Here is an 18666-nt window from a genome sequence, read left to right as displayed (position 1 = left end):
GATTTGCGGCCCATACACACCAGGCAATTTTAACACATTGTACAATATTCTCAATGGCGCTATCTCTACTGCACTGCACTGAACATCAAAAATCACGATATCACTACTCGCTACTGTATACAGTAAGTCTGCGAAACAGACTCTAGTATTTACGGACAATACCCATAGCGGCAGCCTGCAGTATCTGAATACAGTATACACAGCAGGCGATTGTATACAGTATTCTGCACCGGGTGCATTTGAACAGTAGGGAAAAAAGGGAAACATCTTCATTCAGGGAAGGGTGGGAACCGAGCGCTTCCGCGCAGGGACCGTTTTGTAGTGCTGCTTACTGTATACTGTAATGCAGCAATCAGTGAAATGTACAAATGACTGTACTACTGTATAGTGTACTTACTGCTCCAGCGAGATGATACTGTACAGTACTGTTCTTGCGAAAGGAAGGCAGTATGATGGTAAAACTTGGTAGAAACACGAACGCAGCAACAACTTGACTTTGGATTCAGCAGAATGAATAGTCCAGGTGTACAGGTACAATCTCGTGCTTGTATACAGGCAAGAGATGAAGAGACGATCCGTAGCAATTCTACACGGTTTAGATGCAGAAAAACAAACTGGATTGTTTGACAATTTTAATATCTGTAGCTGAATTTATGCTGGCAGAGACAAAGGAAATCCTTCATGAAGCTGATAGGTGCATTTGAATTATGTACAATTACCAGCGAAACAAAAAGGCAGACTGTAATTAACATATGACTGCAATCAACATCTTATTGTCTGAGGTGTCGGTCTGTGTCTGAGTTTGGAGAAATCTATTGTTGCGGAAAAAAAACGTTCTCTGTAGCGCAGTACAGTATGGGTATTAACTATCGTGTACATGGATGCCTGCCATTGTGAATTTTTGTTTGTGGAAAAGTCCGAAAGAATTTGATAAGCACCAACTACTGTAACTACAGTACCTGTATTGGTTTAAAAAAAAAAAAAGAACGTTTAAAAAATAAAAATATAATGTAACCAACTGAGGATCGAACTACTGATACTGAGATAGTGAAGCCGTGCCTCTACCCGCTAGGCCACTATTGCCTGTGATTTTACTGCTGGCAGATGGTTAGCATGGCTTCTGCACCAATCACATACAGTTCATGACCATCCAGTACGTCACTGCGGCTGCGAATAAAAGAAAATAACTCTGTCCGTAAAGTAAGGACAAAATCCGTAATGTAAAGTATGATACTGTGTATGAACATTCAAATAATGTTTTAAGTAGTCATCCAGCAATAGCAAAGGTTAGCATGGCTTCTGTACCAATTACATAAATGACCGTACGTAGCTGCTTCTGCGAATAAATACTGTACAAACTGTCCGTAAACTAAGGACAAGATCCGTAGTGAAAAGTGACTGGTTAGCAAAGGTTAGCGAATTTTATTCCGAAACACGGTCCTCAAGGCAAGGAGTTTTACCTGAAAAGCTAAATTTATTTTGCGAAAAAAAACGTTCTCTGTAGCGCAGTATGTACAGTATGGGTATTAACTATCGTGTACAACTGTACATGGAGGCCTGCCATTGTGAATTTTTGTTTGTGGAAAAGTCCGAAAGAATTTGATAAGCACCAACTACTGTAACTACAGTACCTGTATTAGTTTAAAAAAAAAAAAGAACGTTTAAAAAATAAAAATATAATGTAACCAACTGAGGATCGAACTACTGATACTGAGATAGTGAAGCCGTGCCTCTACCCGCTAGGCCACTATTGCCTGTGATTTTACTGCTGGCAGATGGTTAGCATGGCTTCTGCACCAATCACATACAGTTCATGACCATCCAGTACGTCACTGCGGCTGCGAATAAAAGAAAATAACTCTGTCCGTAAAGTAAGGACAAAATCCGTAATGTAAAGTATGATACTGTAGGTCCTCAAATAATGTTTTAAGTAGTCATCCAGCAATAGCAAAGGTTAGCATGGCTTCTGTACCAATTACATAAATGACCGTACGTAGCTGCTTCTGCGAATAAATACTGTACAAACTGTCCGTAAACTAAGGACAAGATCCGTAGTGAAAAGTGACGTTAGCAGAGGTTAGCGAATTTTATCCCGAAACACGGTCCTCAAGGCAAGGAGTTTTACCTGAAAAGCTAAATCTATTTTGCGAAAAAAAACGTTCTCTGTAGCGCCGTATGTACAGTATGGGTATTAACTATCGTGTACATGGATGCCTGCCATTGTGAATTTTTGTTTGTGGAAAAGTCCGAAAGAATTTGATAAGCACCAACTACTGTAACTACAGTACCTGTATTGGTTTAAAAAAAAAAAAAAGAACGTTTAAAAAATAAAAATATAATGTAACCAACTGAGGATCGAACTACTGATACTGAGATAGTGAAGCCGTGCCTCTACCCGCTAGGCCACTATTGCCTGTGATTTTACTTTTGGCAGATGGTTAGCATGGCTTCTGCACCAATCACATACAGTTCATGACCATACAGTAGTCACTGCGGCTGCGAATAAAAGAAAATAACTCTGTCCGTAAAGTAAGGACAAAATCCGTAGTGTAAAGTATGATACTGTAGGTCCTCAAATAATGTTTTAAGTAGTCATCCAGCAATAGCAAAGGTTAGCATGGCTTCTGTACCAATTACATAAATGACCGTACATAGCTGCTTCTGCGAATAAATACTGTACAAACTGTCCGTAAAGTAAGGACAAAATCCGTAGTGAAAAGTCGTGGCGGCCACTGTTTTGTAGAAGAGATTTTTACGCATGCGCTGTACTGTTTGGGAAAAGTGACATCTGGTGGTCAATGAGTGTAAGTGCAGGTTACATTTACAAGATTACGTTACGTTATAACGCGATCTATAACGGGACTATAGCGCAAGGAGCAGGTGCGATCCAGGCGCGATTTGCATGGTGCACTTTATGCGCAACGCAGCCACGATGTACTTGGGCATAACTGTATGGGGGGTATTCAATCCTGGCTGAACTTTGTGGCCAGGCCAAAAATAGGCAATGATTCGCTGATCAGAATTCATTCATGGGCGTTTATGCCCATTTTTAAATACATTTTCACCCACGTCCTTTCCCTTTTTTTGGGCAAATCGGCATTAGAGAAAATGGCCACAAAACCACATGGATTTTGCTGATGCTTCATTTTTCGCCCAGGCAAAAAAATCGGCACTGGGATTGACTAGTGCGAGTCAAATTTGCCCTAAAAACGGTGCAAAAAAATCCAATTTTACACCAGGTAAAAAATTAGTCCAGGATTGGATACCCCCCTATAATAGCTTCCAGTTCTTGGAAGTCTTTCCACAAGATTTTAAAGTATTATGTGGGAATATTTGCCCATTCATTCTGTAGAACATTTATGAGGTCAGATACTGGACGAGAAGGCCCGGCTTGCAATCTTTATTGGAGTTTAAGTACCCCATCAAGTACAAAGGTACTTGATGGGGTTGAGGTCAAGGACCTGTGTGGGCCAGTCAAGGTCTTCCACATGAGCTCATCAAATCATGTCTTTATAATTCTTGCTTTATGCACTGGGGCACAGTCAATTTGGAATAGAAAAGGACCTTCCCAAAACTTTTGGGACAAAGTTGGAGGCATTAGCTGTGTTCAAAATGTCTTGGTATGCTAAAGCATTAAGAGTGTCCTTCATTGGAGCTAAGGAGCTTAGCTCAAGCTATGAAAAACCACTACACACAATGATCCATCCTCCACCTTCAGACAGGCAATGGTCTCCTGGCATCTGCCAACCCAGACTTGCACATCTGACTGCCAAACAAAGAAGCATTTCCTTTGCTCCACAATCCATTGTCAGAGTACTTTACACAACTCCACCCGACACTTGCCATTGGACTTGGTGATGTGAGGCTTGCATGCAGCTGCTCAGCCATGGCCAATCTATTAAGCTCCTGCTGCACAGCTTTGGTTCTTACATTATTGCAATTGGAATTTTGGAACTCTTGAGCTAATGAATCAGCAGAGCACTGGCACCCACAGTCGTTGATCCTGTTTTATGATTTCACGTGGTTTTCCGCTGAGTTACTGTTGTTCCATAACACTTCCACTTTCTAATAATATCACAAACCATCTTATTGCAAAGGTGGTATCCTATCACAGTACCAGGCTTGAAGGCACTGAACACTTCAGAATGACCCATTTTGTATCACAAATGTGTGAAAATGGAGACTGAATGGCTAGGTGCCTGATTTTATAAAGGTCTGATTGAAACACCTGAATTCAATAATTAACAGGTGTGCAAAAAATACTCTTGTCCATATAGTGTATATTGTACATCAGTTTACAAAATGTAAATGAGTCCAGCATTACAATGCAAACTTTTATATTTTAAAGCAAGGGATTGTTATGAAACGTAGTTTTCATTTAACCTCATTTAGATTGACGTATGATCCTAACCTTACAAGATGCTTCTATAGCCATAATTAGGGCGAAATGTAATGCTGGCCGTGTTCGGCCGCAGTGCGGGATGCTGTGCGAACTCGGACATTTTTTTAAAGGGGCAATCACTTACATGGCATGGTTTTTCCTTGTAAGTGAATGCACCCTCAGAAAAATTCCCAGTTCAGACAGCAATCCGCCAAATTTGGGCAGCATTACATTCCACCCTAACTTTGCTCATTTACGTCATGACACAGTACTTGCCGAGAACATTGCTCTACGTTACATTTCAGATTTGGTTCCGGTACTCTTTACTTAGAACGGCGCCCACGATTTTGATCGTGGGCATCGTTAGTAAAAAATCTCGGGCATCTCGGGCATTGAATGCACTAAAAAATCGGGTGCGATGCGACCGACGAGATGCCCGCGATTTCCCATAGGGAACAATGTTAAATGTCTCAATTGACCCAATTTTCCTGTTCAATGCCTCAATTGACCCGATTTTTCCATAGGAAACAATGTTAAATGGGCCACAGAGGCCAAATAGGCACCCTGAAGTGTATAATGGCCACCCGAATTGTTAACGCCACCCCACGATCAACGTCAACCCGAAGCGTGGCGAGCGCAGCGAGCCCGCGAGGGGTAGCGGTACGCGTCCTACGACCTTTTCATACCCCCACTATCCACGTCGGCGTGGAGTTAAGAACAGAAAGTGTGGCGAGCGCAGCGAGCCACCGAGCCCGAAGCGTGGCGAGCGCAGCGAGCCCCGCGAGGGTACGCGGACAGCTGTGAAGCCCGCGAGGGGACGCGGATACCTGTGAAGGTATCCGCGTGCGCTCGCCACGCTTCGGGCTCGGTGGCTCGGTGCGCTCGCCACACTTTCTATTCTCAACTCCACGCCGACGTGGATAGTGGGGGTATGAAAAGGTCGTAGGACGCGTACCGCCGCCCCTCGCGGGCTCGCTGCGCTCGCCACGCTTCGGGTTGACGTTGATCATGGGGTGGCGTTAACAATTCGGGTGGCCATTATTCACTTCAGGGTGCCTATTTGGCCTCTGTGGCCCATTTAACATTGTTTCCTATGGAAAAATTGGGTCAATTGAGGCATTGAACAGGAAAATCGGGTCAATTGAGACATTTAACATTGTTCCCTATGGGAAATCTCGGGCATCTCGTCGGTCGCATCGCACCCGATTTTTTAGTGCATTCTATGCCCGAGATGGCCATGATGGGCGCCCTTCTAAGTAAAGAGTACCTTGGTTCCTCTGCAAGTCTCAGTTTTTTCCAAAGATGTGTCAGACAATCTTTGGAAAAACTATTTTTCAAGCAACAAATATAAACTTCACTAAGACTGAGGTATATTTATATAGGAGGCACAAGACAGGTAAAACTAACACATATATGATAGCAGGCCTTAAGTGGAACAAAAAAAAAGAAATACTTTCACCTTCTTAAAAAAGAATCAAATTCTATGGTTTTTATTTTTCACAGATCGTGTATAAAAGTAAAAACAATCTTCTGAAGTAGGAATAGGTTAAAAGGAAAAAGCACATCTAAGACATTTATAGAAAATTGCATAACAGGAGGTTTGTGCCTTGTAATTTATAAGGGAAATAGTATGAAGTGTACAATAAATAAAAAGATCAAAATACTTCTTAGAGAAAACTGTATTTGGATCAGAATTCTATTACCATACATTATAAAGTGATTTAGTCATTATGTCAGCATTTTCCATAATGCTGACATGGTTTGAATATCGACCTTATAAATTTAGAGTTCAAATTTAGAGATGAAATTAGAGATAGACTTAATCTGCATGTAGGGTTACAGTCAGGTTACAATTAGGATTACTCTGCAAATAGTGTTAAGCATAAACTAAAATAGGAGTGTCAACATTTTGACTGTACATTGTGATGTCGAGCTATCAGCACTGCTCACCATCGCAGCTCGCCAAAGAGCATTGAATATACCCCCTTGTCTACCCAGTGACCACATACCAATTCTTCTGTAGTCCTTATATCCACAACAGCAGACAATCACATGAGACGATACAGAAATGGAAACCAAACAAGAGAAATGGAGAAAAACAAGGATAACAGACAAGAGAACACACAAGGAGGGAGCAATAAAAAGACTACATTTAAAAGTAACAAACATGCAAGCAAGAGGAAGCGCATAAATTAGAAGGCAGATAATTGTCCATTGCTGATTTTGGTTTTATACTTTGTTATTTCTTTGTTGATTTACTTAGATTTTATATTTGTGGCCACTTGTTTTATGTAAGTTATGTTTTAATAAATGTATACTTTTTGTTCCGCTTCCGGCTGCATGGAAGAAGCTGCCTGACACCTCAGCTCCGAGCGGAACCCTCGCACCGGACAAGCAGAGGGCAGACATCAGCCCTCGAACAACACAGCCTACCTCCCTAACCCCCGCTGAGTCGCTGGAAGCGATTGCGGTCCCTGAGACCCCCTCCTAACGCCGGACGGAGCGGCCAAAAATCGGGTGACGTCATCGCCGCCCGGCGCCATCAAGCTGAGACGCCATTCACCCCGCGCACTAGCAGAGACACCACAGCGGCTCCTAAAACGTGGGCTAGACGCACATCCAGAGCCCTGAACGCTCATCGCCCTCACCAGACACCTGTTAGAGCCCAGACCTGAGCTAACAGGCCGCGGCCACCCGGGCAGCCAGTCAGCGTGTCCAGACACCGGAGTGACGACAAATACACCAGAGGTACAGTGCCCCCCAGCCAGTCTCTCACAAACAGTACCTCTCTGGCACCCTCAGGGCCTCAGACACCAGCGCAGCCACCACACTGGCCTGCTATTCCCACCCACCCCCTCCCCCCCTCGCTCCTCTTCACCAAGTGCAGATATCTAAACCTGCAATTCCCAGCAAAGCAAAATCCTGCAGCTGACTCACTTCAGCCCCCATCCCCCCCCCCCCCAGCATAAGGACTACCATTCAGTGCAAACCCATTGAAGACATCTGTCATATAACTATGGAGAAATCTCTTCCACCAGAGGGAACACGTAAACAGACCCCTACAAGGAATGAGAAACGCAGGGCTGAGTTCAATATGACTTCAGAAGATGAGGATGGTATCTCTCCTCTTTCCCCTGCTTCTAAAAAATCAGCTGCAACCCAAGAGGACCCGAGTATCCCTCAAGTACGCAGGGACCCTGATTCACCTGTCACCTACAGGGACATTGTTGAAGCCATTAAATCTACTATGACCCCACTACTTTCCAATGCAGTTCAGGAGATATCTCAGCAGCTCCAGCAACTTACTACCAGAGTTTCGGTTAATGAGAATACCATAGGATCAATCTCGCATGACCTTCATGTAGTACAAAAAGATGTCATCAGGCTCCAGAAAGAAAATTTCCACATCTGGAACAAACTCGACGAGATGGAAAACCGTTCCAGAAGGAACAACATCAGGCTGGTAGGACTACCAGAAGAGGTGAAGGGCCCTGCCCTTATGGAATTTGTGACCAAGACTCTCCCTGATCTACTAGGTATAACTGCAGAATGTAAAGACCTCGTAGTTGAAAGAGCCCACCGCCTGGGATACCTTCCAAAGCACAATGACCCCAGACCAAGACCTGTCCTGTTCCGATGTCTGAATTACCTTCACAAGACCGCCTTCTGGAGAGCCTCCCGGAAACACCAAAACCTTCTTTGGGAGGGTAAGAGACTACGCATTTTCCAAGATTTCTCGGCTGAACTATCTAAGCAAAGAAAAGCCTTCTCTTCAGTATGCACTCAGCTTGTGAACAAGAAACTGAAATTCACCTTGATGTATCCTGCTCGCCTGAGAATCTTCACGGAAGACACCCACTACGACTTCTCACAACCAGATGAAGCTGTCGACTTCCTTAAAAAAAAATATGCTGCAGCGTCATCTGATATAACCGACAAGTGATCCCAACCTAGGGGATAGTGCCCTACTTCTAGACCAGATCCCTCCCTTTACTGGATCCACTAATTCCTCCTAAGATGCTAAAGATAGTTTCATAAACTGCAGAGTAAATCCCATCTTCCCATTCCCCCTTCCCACCACCCCCCCCTTCCCTCCCTTACCCCTCCTCCCCACCTAACCTTCCCTTCCCTCAGGTTCTATGCTCCGTGTTCGATTACCTCTCACTGAAGTTGTACTGAGGTTCAGTACACAATTTGTTATGTTTATATGTTGCTTGCGGAATGTCAATGTTATGCTTAATCAGTGCGTTGAGCGCACTACTTTCTACTGTGCGAATGTCTTCCCCTATGTCTTGTGTTTTTCTGTTTCTCCTCCCCTTCTCTTCCCCACTGTGTCTACAGGTACCAGAAGATCAGAAACTCCAGGAAAAACCCTCCTTCAACTTGCTGAGCATCACTCCCAACCACCCAGATACGAATGACTGAAATCAAAATAGGCACCCTCAATGTCGGAGGGTTCCACTCCCCGGCCAAACGCAGAAAGGTACTGGTTTATCTCCAAAAACAAAAATTAGACATAGTTTGCTTACAAGAGACACACCTATTACCACCCGAGGTTCTGAAGCTCCAGATGCTGAAGTGGAGGGTCCTAGCCTCGGCTCCTTTTAATTCCAAATCGAGAGGCATAGTTATATTAGCCTCTAAATCCCTCCCAATTGAGGTCACATCGGTAGATGCAGATTTAGAAGGCAGGTTCCTGATAGCAAATCTCAAAATAGCTGGCAAGCCTCATGTCATTTGCTCAATCTACGCCCCAAATGTCTATTCCAAGGTTTTCTTCAAGAAAATCATCACCCTACTTACTCCCCATGTTTCCTCCCCCCTCATTTTATGCAGAGATTTTAACCTAACCGCACATCCTACACTAGATAGATCCGCCTCCCAAAAAAAGGACAGATACACACCTAGAATTAATATCCTGTTCATACTAAAAACCTTACAACTGCTAGATACGTGGAGAGCTCTTCACCCCACTGACAGAGAGTATACCTGCCTCTCTGCAGAGCACCACAATCTATCACGTATAGATTATATTTGCATCTCCTTCAACCTTCTCCCATTAGTAAAAGCAGCTAAAATAAACTCTATATTAATCTCTGACCATGCATTAGTTCAAATCACTCTGCAGATCTCTAAAGAAATATCCCCGCACAGGACCTGGAAATTCCCCTCACACCTCACTACATCGGTACCCTTCTGTGACCACTTGACCAAAGCGTGGGATGACTTCCATAACAATCATGAGCAATGTCTCGCCTCTAACCCATCTCTATATTGGATGACAGCGAAATCAGTACTAAGGGGTGTGATCATGACTTATGAGAAAACTCAAAAAAACCGACTATCTCAGTCCTACGCTCTGGCCCTGAGTTCACTTGAAGAGTCATATGCCAAATATCTAAAACACCCTACACACACTCACAAATCCAACTACTTACAATCAAAATCAGTGGTAGAGGATATTCTGCAATCTATGTCAGACAAATCCCAATTCATCTCGAATTACAAGTATCATAAATTGGGCAATAAAACAGGAAAACTCCTTACTAATATTCTAAACTCCACCCGCCCCCCAATGCTAGTACACCACCTAAAAAACCCCACAGGTGAATTCACGAACTCCAACTCTCAAATCACACAGGTAATGTCAGACTTCTATACGGACATCTATTCCCAACAACAAAACCAACCAGCACGAATAACCCTGAACCCGTCCCAGCCCCCACCTCAGATATGTGGGATAATCTTGATTTTCCAAAATTATCCACAGAACAAGCACAGACGTTAATAAATCCCATCACAGTCCCTGAGGTCCTAGGAGCAATAAAAAAGTTGAAAACAGCAAAAGCCCCAGGCCCAGATGGGTTTGCGGGAGATTTTTACAAGATGTACCCCGACAGGACAGCCACCATACTTACATCCGTTTTTAACCATATCCTGGCCAACAACACTTTGCCCCCCTATTTTAATTCGGCGATTATCAAATTAATCCCGAAATCAGGACGTGATCTGACACTCCCAGGATCTTATCGCCCTATTTCTTTACTGAATTGTGACTACAAGCTGTTGACAAAGATCTTAGCTGACAGACTGAACCCACTACTGCCACATATAATCCATAGAGATCAGACAGGCTTCATTACTGGGAGACACTCAATTAGAAATGTACGGAAAGTGTTAGCTGTCACACAAAACTATCGCCCAGACACAACCACAATCACCCAAAATGATCCTGGCCATTGATGCGGAGAAAGCCTTTGACATGGTGCGGTGGACTCACCTCTTCCGCACCATGTCAAACTTTGGCATCCCTCCCAAATATATTTCCTTCCTTCAGACCCTGTACACCAACCCTACGTCCCAAATTGCATGTAACGGCTTCCTCTCTCCCCCATTTCCCATTCAAAGAGGAACAAGGCAGGGCTGCCCACTTTCCCCCCTTCTCTTTGCTTTAGCTATTGAACCCCTCACCATCGCATTACGATCCTCCCAACAATATACTGGCATAACCATACACAAAGAGGAATTAAAACTAGCATTACTCGCAGATGACCTATTACTGTTCGTGTCGAACCCCCTGACATCTATCCCGACCATAATGAACTTAATAAACTCCTTTGGGCCTATCTTAGGATATAAAATCAATATAAGCAAAACAGAACTTCTACCACTTACCCCACTGCCGCCCGACTTAGCTACTCACCCCACAGTCACGCAATTCAATACCCAACCTGATAATATCAAGTATCTAGGTGTAACTATCACAAAACACCCTTACTCAATGTACAAGGCGAATTTTACACCGCTGATAAATAAAATTTCAGACCAGCTAGAGACCTGGACCAAACTCCCGATATCTCTTCTAGGAAGAGCAGCAGTACTCAAAAACATCATATTCCTAAAAATATTTTACAGGCTACAGATGATACCTTGCATTCTTCCAACACCGGATATACAAAAACTAGAAAAAATTATGTCTAAATTCCTCTGGGTGGGAAAAAGACCCCGGATGTCCCTTCCTAAACTAATGCGTCCTAAACCACAAGGAGGACTCAAAATCCCTAACTTCTTCCTATACTCCTGTTCTGTCCACTTCCGGTATATATCGGACTGGCTGACCAACAACTCCACATATGTAGACTTGGAACTAGATGAAAATATCTTCTATCCCTATTCACCAAGCGCCCTAATCCACTCCCCCATAGCCAAGATACCGCAACACATCCAGAACCATGTCCTCTTCAAAGGTACATAAAATGCTTGGCTACTCCTAAATAAAAAACTACACAGAAATCCCTTGATATCTTCCTACATCCCAATTTGGGGGAACCCCAACTTTCCACCCTCGATCTATAATCCTCTGTACAAAACATGGCGCCAAAAAGGTCTAGACCTTGCCACAAAACTTTTTGATCCAGGCGGAACACTAATTTCCTTTCAAACCTTACAAGCCAAATATGACACAATTTTTTATGTATCTCCAAACAAGACACTATGTGGCTTCCATCTCCCCACAGATTCTAAATGTCTCGCTTACTGACCCATTAAGCCATATATTCAGGACACTAGACCATTCGAGATTCAAAACCTCCTCCCTCTATGACATGATGCTTGCCAAAACACCAGATAACCCTCTCGAAGCCTTGGCGCAAACCTGGAAATCAAATATCACTGATGTGACCTCTCCAGAAATTCTATTTTCCTCTTACTCAAACTCTCTTAAAATTCTACATTTCTCATACCTACAAGAGGTGCATTTCAAAACTATTCACCGATTGTACATCACCCCCGCCCAAAGCAAACACATGGCACCGGGAGCTACGGGCAACTGTTGTAAGTGTCGAATGAGCAATGCAAAATTTCTTCACTGCATGTGGTCTTGCTCTAAGATCTTGAAATTTTGGCGGAAAACCCTCCACTTCAGCAGCTCGGTTTTGGGATTATCTCTAAGACCTGACCCACTAGCATGCCTATGTCTCAATTTCCAAAACTGGGAGATACCCTCTCCGAGAGACGAATACATACCATTTTTAACTATCATTTTAACGCTAGCAAAAAAACCGATCCTGACGCACTGGATCTCGCCCACCTCCCCGACTCTCTGTGAGCTCAAAAGTAAACTATTTCAAATATTACTATACGATAAACGATCACTGATGCTTAACTTAATGGAGAACAGAACCAAATTTAAAAAAAAATGGCTACCCTATATAAACTCACTTGACCCAAACCAGAACGCTCAGGTCATGACTTCCATAGAACCACTGTGATGTCTACAGCAAGACTCGCCCCCCCTAACTGAACTACAAACATACTTACAGGACCACCGCCCCGCATTCCCCAGACTGTACCTCTTCACCCCCCTCCCCCCACTACCTCTTCCCCCTTACTTGTCCGTCTTGTCTCAGTGTGAATGTATGAATGGATAATTATACCTGATACAGGTTTATATATATTTTTTTTGTTTACATGTCTAATATAAGTAATTTGTTGATGTGTACTAGAGTTTGTAGTTTGCCGTCCTACATTATATAGATTCGCCTTGGAAGATTAGACTGTGTGGTTCCCCAATTTTTAAGATCTTAACATATGATACTAGAATTACCACATGAGAAACATTGTTTGTTTGAGGTTATTCCATGGATTAATATATCACTGCTATTGGAGAACTTAGAACCTAGACAAAGTGATATACCGATTTAGACTTCGCAGATTGTTGTATTGTCCACAACTATGTTGAAACTGTCAAAAAAAATCTCTTTAGACTGTTGTACCCACATTTTATTGAAAAAATAAAAAACTTGTTAAAAAAAAAAAAAAAAATTATACTTTTTAGATCTCTATGTATCCCCATACTGTGTATTGTATTATTCCTTCCTGCCCGCCTTCTTCTGTGAGTTTAGTACCTCATCACATTGTACTGGTTACAAAAAAATGCACAACGTTACATTAGAACGTGTAGACATTTTCAACTCTAAGTCTCCTACTTAGATATTCCAAGTGAGTCCCTGCCCTAGAGTTAGTTATTTATAAAAGAGAAAATGAAATAATTAGTTATGGTCAGAGAATGATGAGGGCCAGCTTCAAACATAGCTTTCATTTTGGACGTTTGCATACATTACTGGTATTCCCTTTAATGTCTGTCTGGCACTTCCTAAACTGTGTGACCCTGTACTAATTTGCTTACTTAAAAATCATCTCACAGAGCATTTATCGTACAGAAACATACTGAATGGAATGCAAGTTAATGAGATAATTACAACAAACTGGAATGGCTATCTGCTGCTATATTACCAATCAGAAAACATGACATCATGTCTTAGCATTATATTTAACGCTTTTTCAGTACCCCATCTATACCAAGTAAGCAGCTTTATTCATGACAATAATTATGTTAGTTTGTGGTATTAACACATGACGTGGCCAGTGACCAAAAATGTATAAAGATTGCCCATATCCAGTGTGACGCGTAATCACATACACTGTATCAAGACGAAGTCTTAAGCAGCCCATACACGGTCCGTTTAATGGATCCGTTTGGATCTTAATTAGCACACATCGGATCGGATCCCTAGTGCATGCAGTGTGCATGCACTGCAATCCAATCCGATGTGTATCTAGTACAAAAAGTATGTGCAGCACATACTTTTTGTACCGTACTATGTGATGCGCGGGAGCGCGCATCGCATAGTACAGAACGGAGCCATACACAACGGACCGTGTATGGGCTCCTTATGTCTTTATTTTTGGAGCAGGTCACAGCATACCAGGTACACAGCATAGGCAAGTATAGTTACAGCAAGCAGCATACAGGTAATCCCAGCATAGTTCAAACTATTCAGAATGCTCCTATGGTCCCTACCATAGCCCACACCCTGGCCTATTCCACCATAAAGAGCAATGACCTCCTGCCATGGAAACACTTTTTTAGGAAGCCACAGGTGCTGCTAATCAGCCCAACCTTGATCCCATCAGTTTTCTTGCTGCTGTTCTAAAACCTGGACTGGATCTAACACATTACTTTCATTTATGAACTCCCTGTTCCTGCCACACCAGTTAGAAGTTTACTAGTACTTCATTACTATGCAATACTGAGATTACTTGCTACAGAAACAAATATACTGTATATATAAAAAAAGGAACGCAATTAATACTACAATGCAAAGAATCCAGACAGCCGGAATGCCGACAGCAGAATTTAGACAGTCAGAATCCCGAAAGCAAGTGCTGGGGTTAAGCTTAGAGTTAGGGTAAGGCAGCGAGTGGGCGATTATGGTTAGGCTGTGGAAGGGGGGCAGATAGGTCTACAGGACTATATGTATTCTATGCATTGGGCTTGTGATATCAACCAATAAAAAAGAACAACATCCTTACACATGTACATGCAAACTTGTTTACACAGACATAAATAAATACAACTGGTGCTCACACCATTAAAAAGGATTCCCCACTGATTTATTACAGTTGTTACTGCGAAGCAACATCCAGGCAGTATACACAGAACTACAACTAAACATATATAGCTATAAGGAATCATAATTAATTTAGAGCACTGACTGTTTTTGGATTTTATTTACAGCAAAATCCCTGAGGATAATTTAACGAATCCAGGTGTCATATGTGGTGCAATAGTGAATTTATAAAAGGGTAACTTCAAAGCACTTAGTGGTCTAATTAGTGCAGCATACATAATCATAAATTCAGGAGGTATTTAAAAAAAAAAGCTTTAAGACATGTACCAGGGGAGTTATAAAGATCAGCTTAAATGTAATCTTACCGATTGTAGATACCTTCTTTGAACACAGCAGCCTCTCTTAAGGCTATACTTATAAAAGGCTACCTAAGGCAAAGTAACCTTATGCAAACCGTCCTTTAAAAATTGTAAGATTTACTCATTTATAACTCTTAAGAAAATAGCCTCAAAATGCTTTGAATGCTTCAAATTAAAAGCACTCATCTGCATTTCAACTTTAATTAGCTGCTGGAATATGAGGTTTAAAATGAGTCCTTTATAGCTTTACAGCCTCAGCTGATAGTGTTGAACGGGCAAACAATTTGTATTATTTTTCTTTTTCTCATTACCATCTGATGGCTTAAAAGCCGTAAGGCAAATTACCTGATCAACCGGAACCTCCACTTTAGTGTTTTCATCTTCCTGAACTTCTGATGCCCCCCACATTTCTGATCTGTCTTCGCCAGCTTTGAAAATGCCATCATCTGCACACAAAAACAACAGAAATCTTACTGAAACATGGCTCAATTCTGGCCCTCTGTGGTGGAAACGTACAATGACATGTGCTGAACTGACGATTCAGCAAAATAAATTGTGTCCATTTCTTTCCTAGCACAGTCAGTGATCACACAGGATTCCATACAATATGCACATAAATACTTTGCAGCCTGCAAGATGTAAATATCATTAATGACAGAGATGAAAATGCATCTAATCAAATACAGTGATTTCTAGAAAGACACAAATTGCAATAATCTAATCACAAATGCAGTTATAGAAAAACTCATGTGACACTTAATTAATTGTAATGGGAATCTATATGATCTCATTCTTCCTCTATCTCACTTGATTGGGTTATTGAAGGCCAGGGGCAGAGTGACCATATACCCTACAGGCAAGATTCCCCTCCTGTCTCTCACACAAATAAGTTATAACCTTTGCCAGTTTCAGGGCCGGCGCTACCCACTCAGCAGAGGATGCAAAGCAGGTAGGCGCCGTGCAGGAGAGGCGCTGTCCCTGCTGTGCATCCTCTGCTGTCCTCCGTGCCTGCCGGCTGCTGCTGCGCCTGTCACACTTCATCACAGGCTGCAGCGCCGGAGGCACAGAGATCCCTCCTGGCTCATTATCAGCTGGTCATCGGGAGGGTCTGAAAGGGGGCGGAGCTACACTGGCTGAGGGGGCGTGGCTACATGGACCAGAAGCGGCGGAGCTACAAGGGAGCAAGGCTGACTGAAGACACCAGGAAACAGGAGAGGATGAGCTGCCAGTGCCACCATTGTAAAGTGTGAGTGTACTTATGTCGGCAACTGATGTGGGCACGTGTGTAGGCAGCACTACTAATGTCAGCAACTGGTGTGGGCAAATGTGTAGGCAGCACTACTAATGTCGGTAACTGGTGTGGGCACATGTGTAGGCAGCGCTACTAATGTCGACAACTGGTGTGGGCACATGTGTAGGCAGCGCTACTAATGTCGGCAACTGGTATGGGCACGTATATAGGCAGCGCTGCTAATGTCGGCAACTGGTGTGGGCACATGTGTATGCAGCGCTACTAATGTCAGAAACTGGTGTGGGCACGTTTGTAGGCAGCGCTACTAATGTCGGCAACTGGTGTGGGCACGTATATAGGCAACGCTACTAATGTCGGCAGCTGATGTGGGCACTTGTATAGGCAGCGATACTAACGTCGGCAAATGGTGTGGGCATGTGTATAGGCAGCACTACTAATGTCGGCAACTGGTGTGGGCACGTGTATAGGCAGCACTACTAATGTCGGCAACTGGTGTAGGCATGTGTACAGGCAGCGCTACTAATGTCGGCAACTGGTGTGGGCATATGGTTACACAGTGCTACTACTGTCGGCAACTGGTGTGGGCACGTGTGTAGGCAGCGGTTCTACTGTCGGCAACTGGTGTGGGCACGTGTAGAGGCAGCACTACTAATGTCGGCAACTGGTGTGGGCACGTGTGTAGGCAGCGGTACTACTGTCGGCAACTGGTGTGGGCACGTGTAGAGGCAGCACTACTAATGTCGGCAACTTGTGTGGGCATGTGTATAGGCAGCACTACTAATGTCGGCAACTGGTGTGGGCACGTGTAGAGGCAGCACTACTAATGTCGGCAACTGGTGTAGGCATGTGTACAGGCAGCGCTACTAATGTCGGCAACTGGTGTGGGCATATGGTTACACAGTGCTACTACTGTCGGCAACTGGTGTGGGCACTACGTATAAGCAGAGGTACTACTTTTAGGCAACTGGTGTGGGCATGTGTATAAGCAGAACAACTACTTTTGGCAACTGGTGTGGGTGTTATGTATAAGCAGAGGTACTACTGTCAGCATCTGGAGTGGGTATATGGTTACGCAGCGCTACTACTGTCGGCAAATGGTGTGGGCACTACTTGTAAGCAGAGCAACTACTTTTCGCAACTGGTGTGGGTGTTATGAATAAGCAACGCTACAAATGTGGGCATATGCAGGAGTACTCGGGGCATTATGTGTAGCATAATGTGTGTCAATGTCATATGGGCATTATAGTGCATGGCATATTATGTAAGGGGAATTACAGTGTGTGGCATAATGTGTAATGGGCATTATGGTGTTCTGCATATTGTGCAAAGGGCATCATGATGTGTGGCATTACGAATAATGTGCATTACTGTGTGTGGTTACTATAATGTGCTTTGGGTTTTGAGGTGTGAAGCATAATGTGTTATGGGGATTATGGTGTTATTGGTACTTTTATGTGACCACGCCAATTCCCCATGAAGCCACGCTTCTACAATTTTGCGCGTGCCTTCGGCGCGCACTGTCCCTATTTTTTCGCACATGGCACCAAAATGGCTAGTTACGGCACTGGTGAATAAGATTGTGCTACTGTGTAGTGTAATTTGGAGTGGGAGCATTATTGTGTGGCCACACCCCTCCCTTTGTAAAGTTTGGGTGGGCGCAAATTTATAGTTTGCAGGAGGGCGCCGAACCCCCTAGCACCGGCCCTGGCCAGTTTACAGAGCAACGTACCCAGTACTGCAAACAATCATCTGTTACAGGCGCAATAGTGGGTACTATATAGGGTGTAACAATTTCTGGGGTGTTCCTGGCCTCCACTGGTGGAGGGGTGGTAATAATTGTGAAATGTGGGGTATTACGGTAATGAGTTGTTTGTCTGCTTGATGGAGGTTTGGAGGTCTGTGTTCAGTCTCAGTGGGGGGAGGGGGGTAATTATTTGAAAAGTAGAGGTTTGTCACAGCAGTTTAAATGTCTGGGGGCCACTAGATTGACAAGCATATTAAAACCTATGGCTTCTGAACAGGTATAGTGAAGTCGGTGTGGATCATTAGGTCTACAGCATGTTGGTCAACAGTCATTAGGTCAAAAACCACTAGGTCGACAGGTCATTAGGTCGACATGGGTTTTCACTGTTTTTGATCCGAATGTGGACACAGTCGACATGGCCATAGAAACGCAGCACCGCATCCCCTCAAATGGTTCTCTGCGCTCCCCATGCTTCGGGCACGGTGCCTCTCTACGCTCGGCACACAGTGCTTCTCTAT

General features: G+C 43.5%; 1 protein-coding gene across 2 annotated transcripts in view; it reads right to left on the bottom strand.

The window, feature by feature from the left end:
* DCDC2 (doublecortin domain containing 2) overlaps positions 1 to 18666 on the bottom strand; it is a 208246-nt gene that overhangs the window by 16011 nt on the left and 173569 nt on the right. For both annotated transcript variants that reach the window (XM_083187841.1, XM_083187842.1), the window contains one exon: positions 15498 to 15598. In XM_083187841.1, the coding sequence (XP_083043967.1) occupies positions 15498 to 15598 (101 nt within the window). The remainder of the gene's footprint in view (positions 1 to 15497; positions 15599 to 18666) is intronic.

The sequence above is a fragment of the Crinia signifera genome, chromosome 5, assembly GCF_055691185.1.
Source record: "Crinia signifera chromosome 5, ASM5569118v1, whole genome shotgun sequence".
Taxonomy (NCBI): Eukaryota; Metazoa; Chordata; class Amphibia; order Anura; family Myobatrachidae; genus Crinia; species Crinia signifera.
Note: the sequence above shows the minus strand (reverse complement) of the source record. Positions and strands in the feature narration are given on the sequence as shown.